The sequence below is a fragment of the Antechinus flavipes genome, chromosome 2, assembly GCF_016432865.1.
Source record: "Antechinus flavipes isolate AdamAnt ecotype Samford, QLD, Australia chromosome 2, AdamAnt_v2, whole genome shotgun sequence".
In the NCBI taxonomy this organism is placed as follows: Eukaryota; Metazoa; Chordata; class Mammalia; order Dasyuromorphia; family Dasyuridae; genus Antechinus; species Antechinus flavipes.
The window spans coordinates 159966736-159984504 of NC_067399.1; the positions used below are offsets into that span (position 1 = coordinate 159966736).

Genomic DNA, 17769 nt, shown 5'->3' on the forward strand with positions numbered 1-17769 from the left:
ATTGAGTCCATATCTTACATGTGTTCCAGTTCTTTCTGTGTATCTTCCATAGAAATACCCAGCAACACACAAATGCCCCGTCCAATGGCACTTATCTGCTCCTCTCCAACTAAGAAAAAAAAAAAGAAAAGTAAATAAATAAATTACAGTGAAATTAAGGAACAAGTATTAAATGTTATGGTTATAAGTAACAATTATAAAAGAATGTTTTTTAAAAAAAACTTTTCACTTCCCATAATTCTTAAAGCATTATAAGAATACAATACAAAATAGCAGGAGCTAAAGAAATAATCAACTGATGTACTTTTCATTCCTATTTCATATCTGGAGAAAGTGCTAACTATTTGAAAAGAATGATGAATTACAAATCTGAGCATAAGATAAATCATCTAGAAAAATTTCTGAAGCTGAATTTTTTATTTCAAAACTGACAAGAGCTATACCTTAGGGATATAATTGGGTTAAATTTTTTAAAAAGTCATAATGTTCTTCTCTTCAGAAAAGAGTTAGCAAATAGAAGTTCTGGTGGCATTAAATGAAACTCCCATTACAGGACAAACATGTATAATTCCTTTGATAGATCATTAAGAAGTAGGGCTTCAAATTCAGTCAACATCTTGTTCTCACTCCTCTAAAAAAACTATACCTTCTAAAATGTAGCTTCCATTATATTCCAAGAAGATAAATAACAAAAGGAAAGGATGCCCACATATATGCATCAATTTACACATAATATATTCTGTATGTGAATATGTACATATTCATATGTACACACACAAATGAATAAAGAACAAAGAGGGAAAGGAAATAGACATTTATATAGCACCTACTTTCTGAGGCACTGTGCTAAGTATATATCAAAAACATATATATCAAAGTGCTTATCACTTTTACAAATATATTCTATTTTCTGAATACAACCCTGTGAGATAGGGGTTATTATTATCTCCATTTTACAATTGAGGAAACTGAGGCAAACAAGAAATCAATAGACTTGTCTAGAGTCACAGAACTAGTAAATGTGGAGGATTTGAACTCAGTCTTCTTGACTCTGGCCTTTAGAGTTGTGTACATGTATATGTACACCTATATGCATAACATATCTATACTTATGTGTACGTATATCTACATCTCTATATCAAATATATCTACACAGATCAATCTCTTAAATCATAGCATCATCATTTGTATAACAGAAATGGAAACAAAAGAGATTTCTATCAGGTAGGAAATAGGTGAACTAGGTATTTTCTCAAATAAAATTTAATATTATTGAATCGTAAGAAATGACAAATATAAAGAATTTTTTAAAAAAAGAAGACAAACAGTACAGAATTTAAGGGAAAAAGTGAAAATATGAATGATTGTATTCAAGTATATGATCATAGCACTACAATGTCTCAGAGAAGCACTAGTTCAAATGAACTAAAACTAGCTAGCAAGCGAATCTCAATTTATCAATTAATCAAAAAATTAATCATTATGCATAATGAGTGACTACTACATGCAGAATAATGTAGATCACTCAATACCTGTGGCATAGTCCTCATTATCAAAGAGCTTAAAAACAAGTAACCTTGAAATAATTGTGTATGGCCTTAAAATAATTTTTTAAAGATAAGATCAAAATGGGCCCATGATTTAGGCATAAAGAACGAGATCATAAATAAATTAGAGGAACATAGGATAGTTTACCTCTCAGACTTGTGGAGAATGAAGGAATTTGTGACCAAAGAAGAACTAGAGAGATCATTATTGATCATAAAATAGATAATTTTGATTATATTAAATTAAAAAGTTTCTATACAAACAAAACTAAAGCAGACAAGATAAGAAAGGAAGCAATAAACTAGGAAAACATTTTTACATTCAAAGGATCTGATAAAGGCCTCATTTCTAAAATAGAGAATTAACTCAAATTTATAAGAATTCAAGCTATTCTCCAATTGATAAATGGTCAAAGGATATGAACAGACAATTTTCAAATGATGAAATTGAAACTATTTCCACTCATATGAAAGAGTGTTCCAAATCACTATTGATCAGAGAAATGCAAATTAAGACAACTCTGAGATACCACTACACACCTGTCAGATTGGCTAAGATGACAGGAAAAAATAATGATGAATGTTGGAAGGGATGCGGGAAAACTGGGACACTGATGCATTGTTGGTGGTATTGTGAACGAATCCAGCCATTCTGGAGAGCAATCTGGAATTATGCCCAAAAAGTTATCAAACTTATATCCCAAAGAAATACTAAAGAAGAGAAAGGGACCTGTATGTGCCAAAATGTTTGTGGCAGCCCTGTTTGTAGTGGCTAGAAACTGAAAATTGAATGGATGCTCATCAGTTGAAGAATGGTTGGGTAAATTGTGGTATATTCCACATTATGGAATATTATTGTTCTATAAGAAATGACCAGTAGGATGAATACAGAAAGACTTGGAGAGACTTACATGAACTGATGCTGAATGAAATGAACAGAACCAGGAGATCATTATACACTTCAACAACAATACTGTATGAGGATGTATTCTGATGGAAGTGGATATCTTCGACAAAGAGAAGATATAATTCAGTTCCAATGATGGACAAAATCAGCTACACCCAGAGAAGGAACACTGGGAAATGAGAATAAACTGTTTGCATTTTTGTTTTTCTTCCCAGGTTATTTTTACCTTCTGAATCCAATTCTTCCTGTGCAACAAGAGAACTGTTCGGTTCTGCACACATATATTGTATCTAGGATATACTATAACATATTTAACATGTATAAGACTGCCTGCCATCTAAGGGAGGGGGAAGAGGGAGAGAAGGGAAAAATTGGAACAGAAGTGAGTGCAAGAGATAATGTTGTAAAAAATTACCCATGCATATGTACTGTCAATAAAAAGTTATAATTATTTTTAAAAAGAATATTATTAAAACTAAAATTAAGAAATCATCTTGGAAAAATTTATTTCCAATTTTTCCAAATTTCCAAAATTAAAGTCTATTCTTGAGAAGAATAAATGTATAAATGTTCCCAAAACATCTCCATCAAGCTCCTAAAAGTACCTAAACAGCATACTGTTATGTTTTAATTATATTGCTAATATAGTTAAATTAATGTCTGAGACATCAGAGTGTGAGCAAAAATTGTTTTTTGCCTTTGCCTTCTTATATTAGGCACTTTACATTTGTTGACTAACTGAAAGGGAATCATAAATTGATGAATTATAATGAACTCTTAATCCCAAAGAATTGATATTGAAAAATACTTCTTGAACAAAAAGTCAAGAATCTCAAGGGAATTATTTCCCTCTCCTTAAAAAAAAAAAAAAAAAGTAAAAATAAGGGAACCCAGAATTATTAGATCTCAAAGTATATCTTAAAGAAATAATCGCCCAAACAAAAAAATTGGATTGCAGTAAGATGTAGAGCAATTGATCAATGTAACAGATATGGCATATAACAAATAGAAGAAAATGATGACATCAAACTAATGTTTAATAATACCAACAATCCCCAATAGTTGGAATTGTTTTGAGATAAGAATTCATTCTTGATAAAACTGTAAGAAAAGTGGAAAGCAATCTGGAAGAAACTAGGTATACAACAACATCTTAAACTGTATACCAAAATAAACATTTATGAGTTCATAACTTAGAGCATGACATAATGAACAAATAAAGGATGCATGAAAGAAATTACCTTTCTATGGATCTATGGATAAAGACTTCCATGACCAAGCAAGAATGAGAGGATCACAGTAAGTAAAATATACATTTTTATTACATAAAATTTAAAAGTTTTATACAAGCAAAAGCAATATATCTAAATTTTTAAAAGGGAAGCATGTAAATGGAAAGAAAAGTCTTTGTGACAAGTTTTTCTGATAAAGATCTCATTTCTAAAATACACAGGGAACTGATTCACAGTCATAAGAACAAAAGCCATTCCTCCATTGAAAACAATTTTATCTGAACTGAGATTTGAAAGAAACTAGGGAATTTGAGAAACAGAGGTAAGGAGAGTTCATTCCAGGAAAGAGGAACAAGTACAAATACACTGGGTTTTGAAACAGAGAATCAGAAATGAACAACAGAAAGTTGGCAGTTTGTCTGGACTATATTCTGCATGGAATAGATCTATTTAGTTATATTGAAAAGATAAAATTGGGATCAGGCTGTAAAGGGCATTAGTAACTAAAGAAGTTGGTTTTATCCTGGGGGGGGGGGGGGGGGAGGGAGGGAGGGGAAAAAACGAAACATAAGTGATTGCAAGGGATAATGTCGTATAAAAATTATCCTGGCATGGATTCTGTCAATACAAAGTTATTATTAAATAAAATAAAATTAAAAAAAAAAAAAAAAAGAAGTTGGTTTTATTATTGTTTTGGGTTTTTTTTTTTTTTAAATATATTGGATCTAGGGATTTGATTTAGTACTAAGAAGTTATCAGAAATTTATCAAGGGTGCATATCCTTTGACCCAGCAGTGTTTCTACTGGGCTTAAATCCCAAAGAGATCTTTTTTTTTTTTTTTTTTTTTTTTTTTTTTTTTTTGCTGAGGCAAAGTGACTTGCCCAGGGTCACACAGCTAGGAAGTGTTAAGTGTCTGAGACAAGATTTGAACTTAGGTCCTCCTGCCTTCAGGGCTGATGCTCTATCCATTTCACCAAAAGGCTGCCTTCTCCCTCCCCCCCAGCCAATTTCTTTTTTTTTTTTTTTTTAATAACTTTTTATTGATAGAACCCATGCCAGGGTAATTTTTTACAGCATTATCCCTTGCATTCACTTCTATTCCGATTTTTCCTCTCCCTCACTCCCTCCCCCAGATGGCAAGCAGTGCTTTACATATTGAATCGGTTACAGTATATCCTAGATACAATATATGTGTGCAGAACCGAACAGTTCTCTTGTTGCACAGGGAGAATTGAATTCAGAAGGTATAGATAACCCGGGAAGAAAAACAAAAATGCAAGCAGTTTATATTCATTTCCCAGTGTTCTTTCTTTGGGTGTAGCTGCTTCTGTCCATCTTTGATCAATTGAAACTGAATTAGCTCTCTTTATCGAAGAGATCCACTTCCATCAGAATACATCCTCAAACAGTATCATTGTTGAGGTATATAATGATCTCCTGGTTCTGCTCATTTCACTCAGCATCAGTTCATGTAAGTCTCGCCAGTCCTCTCTGTATTCATCCTGCTGGTCATTCCTTACAGAACAATAATATTCCATAACGTTCATATACCACAATTTACTCAACCATTCTCCAATTGATGGGCATCCACTCATTTTCCAGCTTCTAGCCACTACAAACAGGGCTGCCACAAACATTTTGGCACATACAGGTCCCTTCTTCCCTTCAGTAGAAACCCAAAGAGATCTTAAAGGAGGGAAAGGGACCCACATGTGCAAAAATGTTTGTGGCAGCCCTCTTTGTAGTGGCAAGAAACTGGAAACTGAGTGGATGCCCATCAATTGAAAAATGGTTGAATAAGTTACAATATATGAATGTTATGGAATATTATTGTTCTGTAAGAAACGACTAGCAGGATGAATACAGACAGGCTTGGAGAGAATTACATGAACTGAAATGAGCAGAACCAGGAGATGTACATGGCAACAGAGAGATTATAACATTATTAAGATTAACAGAGAGATTATAACAGAGAGAGTACATGGCAACAGCAAGATTATACAAAGATCAATTCTGATGGACATGGCTCTTTTCAACAACGAGACAATTTAGGCCAGTTCCAATGGACTTGTGATAATAAAAGCCATTTGCACCCAGAGAGAGAACTGTGAGAACTGAGTGTGGATCACAATACAGCATTTTCACTTTTTGTTGTTTGCTTACATTTCATTTTCTTTCTCATTTTTTCCCTTTTTGATCTGAGTTTTCTTGTGCAGCACCATAATTGTATAAATATGTATACATATATTGGATTTAACATGTGTTTTTCAACATGTTTAACAAATATTGAATTACTTGCCATCTAAGGTAGGGATGGGGATAAGGGAGGGGAAAATTTGGAACAGAAAGTTTTGCAAAGGTCAATGTTGAAAAATTATCCATTAATGTTTTGAAAATTAAAAGCTCTAATAAAAAAAAATAAAGAGCAAAAAAAATTTTTTTTAATTTATCAAAGAAAGGAATGACATGGTAATGCCTAAATTTAAAGAAAATCACCCTGGCAATGATATGGAAAATGGCTTAAGAGAAAGGAGAAATTTGAGACAGAAAAAAAAAATTAAAGACTATTGCTATAGCTAAGATGAAAGGTGATATAATCATCATTATAACTATGGCTAATACTATTGTGTTTGATCTTTACAATATCAAGTATTATTGTTAGTACAAGTATTATTATCTTCATTTATGTAAGTGATGAAACTGAGGCTCAGAAAATTTAAGTGATGTGCCTAAGGTCTTAAATCTAGTAAGTACAGGAGATGGGAATCAAATTCATGTCTTCCTGATTCTAAATCTGGCACCTTCTCCTATCTATATTACATTGTGTAATTACATGTGTAAAATCTCTTATATTCTCTCTTCTGTGACAATCACAAAAGAATCAAAGAATGACATTTTAATATATGAAATAAAATATCATTCATGATGTTCTTTGTAGTAAGGACAAACTATAATTGTGATGGAAAACTCAAATCCTTTTCCATTTAAATTTAATTCAATCTGGCTAAGATGACAGGAAAAAATAATGATGAATGTTGGAGGGGATGCAGGAAAACTGGGACACTGATGCATTGTTGGTGGAGTTGTGAACGAATCCAACCATTCTGGAGAGCAATCTGGAATTATGCCCAAAAAGTTATCAAACTGTGCTTACCCTTTGATCCAGCAGTGTTACTTCTGGGCTTATATCCCAAAGAGATACTAAAGAAGGGAAAGGGACCTGTATGTGCCAAAATGTTTGTGGCAGCCCTGTTTGTAGTGGCTAGAAACTGGAAACTGAATGGATGCCCATCAATTGAAGAATGGTAGGTAAATTGTGGTATGTGAATGTTATGGAATATTATTGTTCTGTAAGAAATGACCAGCAGGATGAATACAGAGAGGCTTGGAGAGACTTCCATGAACTGATGCTAAGTGAAATGAGCAGAACCAGGAGATCATTATACACTTCAACAATGATATTGTATGAGGATATATTCTGATGTAAGTGGATTTCATTGACAAAGAGACCTAATTCAGTTTCAATTGATAAATGATGGATAGAAGCAGCTACATCCAAAGAAAGAACACTGGGAAATGAATGCGAACTATTTGCATTTTTGTTTTTCTACCCAGGTTATTTTTACCTTCTGAATCCAATTCTCTCTGTGCAACAAGAGAACTGTTCAGTTCTGCAAACATATATTGTATCTAGGATATACTGCAACATATTTCATATATATAGGACTGCTTGCCATCTAGGGGAGGGGGGAAGGGAGGGAAGGGAAAAATCGGAACAGAAGCGAGTGCAAGGGATAATGTTGTAAAAAAAAATTACCCTGGCATGGATTCTGTCAATAAAAAGTTATTATAAAATAAAAAAAATAAAAAATAAAAAAAGAAGCCATTACAAACAATGGTAATAACCCCCCCCAAAAAAATTAATTCAATCTTACCCCAATTATAATTTATGTAATTAGTCTTGTATCTCTATCACTAAAACCTTAAAAAAAAAAGAATCTAAGACAATTAAATATTATTTTTATAACATACAATCATTTTGCTAATCTAGTTCTTAAATATTTTTGTAATTACTGTGGAATCAGATCAAAACCCAAAAATAACTAAAAATAGTTCAAAGGAAACATCTTAGATATTATTAGCTTGGATTTAAGCATATTATTTCATTTCTTTTTTTCCTTGTAAATTTTTGTATACATAGAAAAACAGAAAATATTCTTTTTTTTTGCACATCAGGAATTTCATAAAAGCAAGAAACATGACTATTCTAACAATCCTCAAAAATGCAAAGCCAACATTATTCCAATGTCTCAAATTTAAATTACTTCTTTAAGTTTACTTAAACATACTTTTCTCACTCCTCCTTTGTTATGGGAACAATCTGCTAGTGGCTGCTAGGAATACAATTCTGACCAACAGAAGATACCTTTATGTGAGAGGATGATAAAAGATACAAGGAGACTGGAGATAGTTGCATTTCTCTGACCTCCTTCCTCTTCTCTCTAATTTATTTCATTCCCAATTCACAAGCAACATCTGGGTCAGCAAAGGCTGATTTGTAATTCCTTAAATGATTCACAGCTGTGGGGACTTTTGGAGAATTGACCCATCCCTTCACACTTAGGACTGGTTCTTACTACTCCTTCAATGGAGCAAACCATTGAGAGGAGGCAGCATACACCAAATGAGTCAAACCACTACCATCACCTCTCATCAGACTCCGATGGAGTCCAAGAGCTCCAGCAGTAGCAATACTCCCTACCACCACCATCCAGCTTCTACCCCAGCCTCCAGAGTTATCATCAAGAGCAGTATACCCCGCAGAGAAAGAGCCCAACATTTATGCCAAACCGAATCAACATTGACTGGCACATAAATCCAAAAACCCGAGAATAGCAGCAGGCCCTGCCTCCAAACACCTGACATGCATTTAACTTGCTATCCTACCCCACAGCCATAACCTGGGAAGCAACTTTTATCGTGGTACAACTTTTCAACTACACCTACAGGAGTTGCCCCTATCTCCTCAACACCCACAGCTACTTGAGACACAAAAAAGAAAGTTCTCACCACCAAAATCATTAGAACTATCAAATGATTCAACATTAGAAATTGATATGGTTTTTTATCAATGGAACTGACAGTTTTTAATATTTTATTTTCCCCCAATTACTTGTAAAAACAAATTTTAACTTTTTTTAAAGTTTTAAGTTTCAAATTCTATCCCTTTCTTCCTCCCCTCTCCAAAAGATGATAAGCAATCTGACATAAGATTATACATGTTCAATCATGTGAAAAATTTTCATATCAGTCATTTTGTGGAATGTAAATAGCTCCATTCTGTATATATTTGAGATTGAACAGAGATACCTGCTATAAAAAAAAAAAATTATTTTTCTGTTTTCCTTCTAATTTTGGTTACATTAGTTTCTTTGTGCAAAAACTTTTTAATTTTGTATAATCAAAATTATTCATTTTATATTTTATAATGCTCTCTATATCTTGTTTGATTCTAAATCCTTCCCTTATCCATAGATTTGACAGATAAACTATTCTATGCCTTCCTAATTAATTTATTGTATCACCTTTTATATCTAAAGCCCATTTTGACCTTATTATGGTATGTAGTGTAATATTGGTCTATGTCTGGTTTCTGCTATATTGCTTTCCAAATTTCCCAGAAGGTTTTTTCAAATAATGAATCCCCAAAGTCTGGATCTTTGGGTTTATCAAAAATTAAATTATGGGGGGGGTTCTGGAAAGATAATGGAATAGGCCGGTAAATTTCAAGCTCTCCTGATTTCTCCCACAAATAGACAAATTTGCACCTACCAGACTTTCAAACAAACTGAATATCCCTTTTGTTCTTCTTGAAGGATTATACTAAATTTTGCTGGGTAGATGATTCTTCATTGTAATCCTAGCACTTTGCCTTCTTGAATATCCTACTCCAAGCCCTCCTATTCTTTAATGTAAAAGCTACCAAATCTTGTATTATCCTGATTATGGCACCATATTTGAATAGTTTCTTTTTGGCTGCTTGAAATATTTTCTCCTTGACTTGGGAGCTCTGGAATTTCCTGAGAGTTTTCATTTGGGGAATCTTTTTCAGAAGGTGTTCAGTGGATTTTTTCAATTGCTATTTTCTCCTCTAATTTTAAAATATCAGGAAGTTTTCCTTGATAATTTCTTGAAATATGATATCTAGGCTCTTTTTTTGGATCATGGCTTTCAGGTAGCCCAATAATTATTAAATTCTCTATTGTGGAGGCAGCTAGTATTTAGAGTACCAGCCCTGGAGTCAGAAGGATCTGAGCTAAAATCTGACCTCAGACACTTAATACTTCATAGCTGTGTGAACCTGAATAAGTCACTTAATCCCAATTGCCTGCATAAAATAATTCTATCCTGGATCTATTTTCTAGGTCAGTTGATTTTCCAATAAGAGAATATCACATTTTCTTCTTTTTTTTTTCCATTCATTTATCCATTCCATCCATTTATCATTTTTTAGGTCTCATGGAATCATTAGTTTCCATTTCTCCAATTCTAATTTTTAAGCAATTACTTTCTTCAGTAAACTTTTCCATTTGCTCAGTTCTACTTTTGAAGATGTTGTTCTCTTCAGTAAATTTTTATAATTTTCTCCTTTTTTATGCTTCCTTTATCAAGCTATTGACTTTATTCATGATTCTACTGCATTATTCTCATTTTACTTTCCCAACTGTTCCTCTACTTCTTTAATTTGCTTTTTTAAATCTTTTCTAAGCTCCTTCAGGAGTTATTTTTGACAGTGAAACTAATTTACATTTTTCTTTGAGACTTTTCATGGTAGCCACTTTGACACCACTGTTCTCTTCTAAATTTGTGCCCTGATCCTCCCTGGTCACTACAATTACTTTCTATGATTCTTTTTTCATTTTTGGTTTTTTTTTTTTTTTTTCCCTGCCTCTTCTGTGACTTTGTACTTTTATGTAAGAATTAAGATCCATTCCTGCATCATCCCAACCTTCTTTTGTCAGGCCTCAGATCCTAGCTACTGACTTTCAGGAAAGGGACAGTATGCTAATGGGACAACTGTAATGGGGGCTCGCTTAGGCACAGAGGCAGGGCCTTACTTCTGGCTAGCACAAGTGGCCTCCCCTAGGAATAGGCATTGTGCTGCGGGGCTGCACTGACTGCTGACCTGACTCAAGGCTACTGGTTTAAAGGAGGTGAGGGGGTAAGAGGAGGAGGAGGACTTAGCTGGTGGCTTGCCCAGACTCTTGCTTCAGGCTTCCTAGGGAGCCAATTGCCATTGCTGCTCACTAACTAAGCTCCCTCCCACTCCATCCAGATAAACCTTTCCTGCTGAAACCGCCTCCCTCCCTTCCCCCCCCAAAACTGTCCTGGGCTGGTAAATTCACTCCTAAATTGATTCTAAAGCATTTTTCTTAGGCCTCAGATTCCTTAATTGTAACAGGAGAGAGTTTGTCTAGATCAAATTATATAATGTTTGTAAAAATCTTTAGCTCAGCACCTGGCACATACTGGTCACTATATAAATGTTTATTCCCTTCTTGCCAGATGGTTTCTGGACTCCCTTCTAGGTTTCAATAAACAACTCTAAGACCCCATGATCCTAACCTTTGCCTAGTCAGTTCCCATAACACTTCTTCCTTCCTCCATCTCTTAGAATCTAGAACTTCCTTCAAAACATAACTCAGGAACCATTTCCTATATCACACCTGTGCTATTCACTCTAGTTAATAGTTCTCTTTCTGCTAAAATTACTTTTTATTTACCTCCCTCTTGGGATTGTTGTAAGGGCCTAATGAGGTATTTGTAAAGCCCTGTACAAATCTTACAATGCCAGATAAATGTTAGCTATTATTACCAGTTCTTGAGATCTAGAACTCTGGCACGTAGCACATGGCCCTGCACACAGCAAGCAACAACCCACCCCCCCAGTTCTTCAGGTGCACTACTTAGATACCATCCTCAATTCTTCACCCTCAGTAACAGATGTATCTGAGGCAAGATTCAAATTCATGTTTTTGTGACAGTAATATTCCATATGTACTAATTCAAGTCAGGCATCCATTTTCACTCAAATAGGTGGTTTTCTAGGCAGAGAGTTCTTAACTAATTAAGGTAATTATAAAACAGGCTGTTTTTAGACATACAAAATGTAAATGTTTCTAAACAAACAGTATTAATGTAGCTAGAATAAAAGAAACTGCCAATTTAAGGAGTCTTCCCAGAAAATATAAAGATCTGATATTCAAAATACATGGGAAATGCTTAAATACATATAACAAAAAAATTTTCCCAAAAGACAAGTGGTCAAAGGATATGAACATGTAGTTCTTAGATTGATACAAAGCAAAGTTTTAAATTACTAAAAATAAAAAATAAATTAAAATAACTGGTTTGTCTCATAGTCATCCTACTAGCAAAGATAACAAAAGATGGAAATGGATTAAGTTAGAGGTGTTTTGAAAAAATCAACCATGATTACACTGTTGGCTGAGTTGTAAACTCATCTAACCATCCCAGAAAACAATTCTGAAATTACTCCATTAAACTCTCCACATCCTTTGATTCAGCAATACAACTACTATGTACAAACTACAACGAGGTCAAAGATTTTTAGCAGCATTTAGGGGAGTGAGATCAAAATGAATGACTACCAACTAAGGAGCAAACTGTAGTATGTGAATGTAATAGAATATTATTGTGCTCTAAGAAAACACAAGTATTAAGAATTAAAAGAAATCTGAGGAAATATCTATGACCAGATGAAGAACCAAGTATACAGAACCAGAAAAACAATTTACAAAATGACTTTAAAGAAAAACAACACTGAAAAGTACATCTGGAAATTGAAACTATTACCACTCATATGAAAGAGTGTTCCAAATCATTATTGATCAGAGAAATGCAAATTAAGACAACTCTGAGATACCACTACACACCTGTCAGATTGGCTAAGATGACAGGAAAAAATAATAATGAATGTTGGAGGGGATGCGGGAAAACTGGGACACTAATGCATTGTTGGTGGAGTTGTGAACGAATCCAACCATTCTGGAGAGCAATCTGGAATTATGCCCAAAAAATTATCAAATTGTGCATACCCTTTGATCCAGCAGTGTTTCTATTGGGCTTATATCCCAAAGATATAAGATATGTAGCAGCCCTATTTGTAGTGGCTAGAAACTGGAAAATGAATGGATGCCCATCAATTGGAGAATGGCTGGGTAAATTGTGGTATATGAATGTTATGGAATATTATTGTTCTGTAAGAAATGACCAGCAGGATGAATACAGAGAGGACTGGAGAGACTTACATGAACTGATGCTAAGTGAAATGAGCAGAACCAGGAGATCATTATACACTTCGACAACGATATTGTATGAGGACATATTTTGATGGAAGTGGATTTCTTTGACAAAGAGACCTAACTAAGTTTCAATTGATAAATGACGGACAAAAGCAGCTACACCCAAAGAACGAACACTGGGAAACGAATGTGAACTATCTGCATTTTTGTTTTTCTTCCCGGGTTATTTATACCTTCTGAATCCAATTCTCCCTATGCAACAAGAGAACTGTTCGGTTCTGCAAACATATATTGTATCTAGGATATATACTGCAACATATCCAACATATAAAGGACTGCTTACCATCTAGGGGAGGGGGTGGAGGGAGGGAGGGGAAAAAAAAATCGGAAAAGAAACGAGTGCAAGGGATAATGTTGTCAATATAAAGTAATCATTAAATAAAAAATAAAAATTAAAAAAAAAAAAGTACATCTGATTAATTTTGACTCTAGAAGATTGACAAGGCCCTCTCTGCTCTCAGAAAAAAGTGAAAGACTCTAGTTGTGGAATGAGATATAGAGATATACTGATATATGTCATTAGGTATATTATGTATATAACATATATAATACATAATATGCCTAATGACATATATCATTATATTATTATATATAATTAATATGAGATATATTGATATATAATTATATATTATATATAATTATATATATATATATGTATGTATATATGTATTGTCTAACATGACCAACACTTGGTGATTCATTCTGCTTAATTATACTTATCTGTTACAAGGCAGGGCTCTCTATAGGAGAATAACAGCATTAATATATAACAGTTTTCCCACAATGTACCCGACTCCTTTCTTGTGACATGGATTACTTTTTTTAAGCTGAGAGAAATGATTATTAATAACCAATTATTTAGATAGATCCAGAATTCTTCCCTTCTAATATTCTGAATTCAAAAAGTAAAAAATTCAGCATCTTGCAAGATATCACAAATAATCAGATTAAATTAATACTTCTCAATCATGGTCAAGACTCTACCCAACCTTATAAAGAATTTAATCTAAGATTAAAAAAAAAAAAAAAAAAAAAAAAAAAAAAAAAACTTTGGGTTCTACTTTAGTTTGAGTGGGGGTAAATTCTTTGATTAGATTGCCCAAAGCTATGGAGTCAGGATAAAAAGATGACTCTCCAGGGGAGATATGATGTCACTCCATCCATCATTTTACTAGAGCCAACTTCCCATTGTGTTAACCAATCAGAGTTGATTGCAAATCCGGTTCTAAAAGAACGTCTAAGCCCTAAGCATAGTCTGCCATGATTATCTTTGGTCTGACAGCCAAATGATTATCCTTTCATTAATAACATATTGGATTTATTAATAAAATAATTAAATTACCTAGACACTTTATCTCTTGAACCTTTTTAATCATCACGAAACAAAGACAAAGTTGTCTCAGGACCTAATTAGCCATGTTTCCCCAAGCTGCTTTTCCCCTACAACATGGAATCCATCCAGGTCCCTTTTCCTTCCCTGTAAAATGAATTATCTTTCCATTTGAGTCATGTTCACCATTATCCTGCCCTAATGACTAGACTTGTTTGGCATTTCCACATATAAGGGGGAGTAATATACTCCATGGAGGTATTCCATGGAGGATGTATGTGTAAACATGAAAAAGATGTTCATAAAATAAGAATGCAAGGAAAAATTGCAATTTGTATTAAAGAAAGGTTCCCAAACTTATGGAATGACAAATGATCTAGCAAAGTATCAAAATATTTTGATGGATACTGGGTTTTACAAAGAAAACAAAACACATTTTTGGTATTTTTTTTCCAAATAAATGAACATATTTCTAATACCAAAAAAATTCCACTCTTTAATAAGTGAAATTACATGTGTTTTAGTTAACCTTTTGAAGCTCACAAGAGTCACGCATAAGGGCACAATTTACCTTACTGAAATTTTACTAATACTTTTGTCAGGTCTGCGAATGGCAGATAGAAACAGAGTTGTTTGTTAATTGGGAAATGGCACAAAATGGTTGCTTTTTGGTTTGGGCTATAGAAATGGGCAAAAGAAATCAATTCGGATAGTTAAAGTATTCAGGACTTTGATTCTTATTCACTTCATGGTTTTTCTATAGTTCTGTTTCTTTTAGAAGCCTTTAAAGTAAATTTATTCTAGGGTTACTTTCCAAGCTAATCTTATTTTAAGCAGTATGTGAGAACAAACATGGCTGTTCTTTTTTATGTATATTCTATCACTTAATCATTTTATCAGTTCTGATAGGTTCAATTTTTATTCTGTAGGCAGATAGTTTCCATGATTATATCCAAATTACCAGTGTCTCTCCAGAGCACTAGTCCCAAATATTGAACTGCCTAAAAGACATTTCAATCTGGATGCCCCATGGGTATTTCATAACACATATCTTAAAAATAAAAAAAATCAAAAAATTTTTATAAAAACCTCCTCCCCCCAAAATACATCTATTCTTGTAGAGGAGACTACCAGGCTTCCAGTCACCAAGATCCTTAACTTCAAGGTATCTTCAATTCCTTACTCCACACTCCACAGATTCAGGAAGTTCCGAGGTCTTGCTTCTATCTACACATCATTCCCCTACACGCACACAATCTCCACCCCAGTTCTGACCTTCATCTCCCCTCCCATGAATATTGGTCTCCCAATCTCATCTTTACCTATGAATCTGTCCTCAACTCACTGCCTAAAATTGATTTAGGGTTGTAATTATGTCTCCCTCTCAATCTTGTTGGGCACTTAGGTATCTTCTCAATCTAACTCCTTCACACTTTCCCAGTGTTCTTACCCTTGACTATTCGCCACATATTATATGTCAGTCGGGCTGGCTTACTCACTGCATTACACACAAGAGAAACAGCAACGAAATTCCCTCTTGGCCCTTGTGCCCTCCATGACCCCAAAGCCTGGAATACACCCCCATCTCATTTTTCTGTTTCTAGGAAACTATAACTTCCTTCAACACTCAATTCAAGCACCACCTTCTACAGATGCCATCCCTCCTTCCCAAAACTACTATGTATTGCCTATGTACATATTTATATGTACATATGTATATAGCATTATACATAATACCATATGCATAATATGTAGGGTATAGTTTTCCATAGTTTCATATATATTTTTAAATGTGTTATATATGTGTGCATATACTCATTTGCATATGTATGCATATATATTCCCACAAAAGTACATGCTGTTTCTTCTTCCCTGCCCTACCTTTATCATGTAAGCTGCCTGGGAGCAGAAAGTATTTATGATTGATAGCTGTTTTCTATGAGATTGACTTTAGCAATTTATCAAATAGGCCATTAAGTGGAAAGGCTGGGATACTCTCTTAGAACTAAGAAAAGGAGATGTGGGGAGCCTTCTTCATAGCGGGTTTCCGGTACAAAAATGAAAGGAACACCCAAGGGAGGGTGTAAAAGGGATTAGGGGAGGGACTGTGGATCCGGCTGGGGTCCCCTTTCCGACCTGTGGATCTTGTGGCCCTAGGAACGGGAACCTAAATGGGAGACTCAGAAGCACGCCGAATGCAAGGGCTTACTACCAGTCAAACACGGCTCGAAGCACCGGGGTTACAAAGAAAGGAGAAGTCGTCCCTACTCTCAAAGAGTCTCAGTCTACAGGAAGGAGGTCAAGTACCCAATTTGTTACACGAGAAAGTGGCCGCCACGTAAGGACGGTCTCTTTCTGGGCAAAGGTGGGTTCTCTATAGATGGCGGTGTCCAGATAGGGATGCTCTCTGTCTCTGTCACTCTCTCTGGGGATGGTCTCTCTCTTTGTGAGGGGATTTTCCTTCTCAAGGTGGGGGTGATCTCGACACCGAGTCCGCCCAGAGGGCCAGACCGAGTCACGCCAGACGCCACGCCGGAGGGTCAGTACTGCTCCATGAGTCGACCAAGAGTCCTGGTCGCCTCCTGCCCCGGCAAAGCAAGGGTGGACCGGGCGGAGCTAGCGAGTCTCTCCGGGGGAGGCAAACCCCTCTCTCGGGCCAAAATGAGCCTAGGCGGGAGGAGCACGCCGGCGCCCGGGGGCCCCAACGCCGCCCCACCCTGCCGGGGCCCGGGGTCCGAGCGGAGGAGACAGGCCTTGGCCGGCCACGCACTGACCTGTGACGCTGGCCCGCGTGACGCGCTGGATGATGGCCTTCATGGCGGCTCCGTCCCACCGAGGGCGGCCCAAATAGGGACAAGGGAAGCAGCAATGGGACCTGGCCCGCTCCCCACTCCTCACTTTACACCTCCACCTCCTCCTGTTCCTCCTCCGTCTCCCTAGCGAGTCCTCCCCATCGGCCCACGCTGCGCCGGCGTCTCGGCAGCCCCTGCCGCCCTCTAGGGGCCACCCCCGGCAGCGGTAGCCGTCCGCGTCCGTCCTCAGGTGCGGCGCTCACCTGCCTGGCAAGAGGCGGGCTGAGCTCAATCCCCGTTCCGTTGGGGAGGTGGCGCGGGAAGGCTCGGAGCAAGCCCCAGTCGCAGCGCTGGGAGCGAGAGACTCCCTCTCGCTGGGACTGGCGGAGAGCGCCTGGCTCGTACAGTTAATTCAACACCGATTATTTCAAAGAACTGTGATTTCATTAGTATCGTTGGGGTGACCTACTTAGGTCTTCAACGTGGAAAAGATGAACAACAGCAAAGTAATTGTATGGATATAGTATTTTGTAAATGATTTTTTTAAATAAAAGTTTGGGGTTTAGGTCACCTA

The 17769-nt window shown here is 35.9% G+C and overlaps 1 protein-coding gene across 1 annotated transcript in view; it reads right to left on the bottom strand.

Annotated features, from left to right (window-relative positions):
* DTD1 (D-aminoacyl-tRNA deacylase 1) overlaps positions 1 to 17462 on the bottom strand; it is a 157688-nt gene extending 140226 nt beyond the window's left edge. The window contains exons 1-2 of the mRNA XM_051975869.1: positions 17178 to 17462; positions 19 to 109 (exon numbers count right to left, since the gene is read on the bottom strand). Of these exons, the coding sequence (XP_051831829.1) occupies positions 19 to 109; positions 17178 to 17220 (134 nt within the window). The 5' untranslated portion in view covers positions 17221 to 17462. The remainder of the gene's footprint in view (positions 1 to 18; positions 110 to 17177) is intronic.
* Positions 17463 to 17769: the final 307 nt, after the last annotated feature.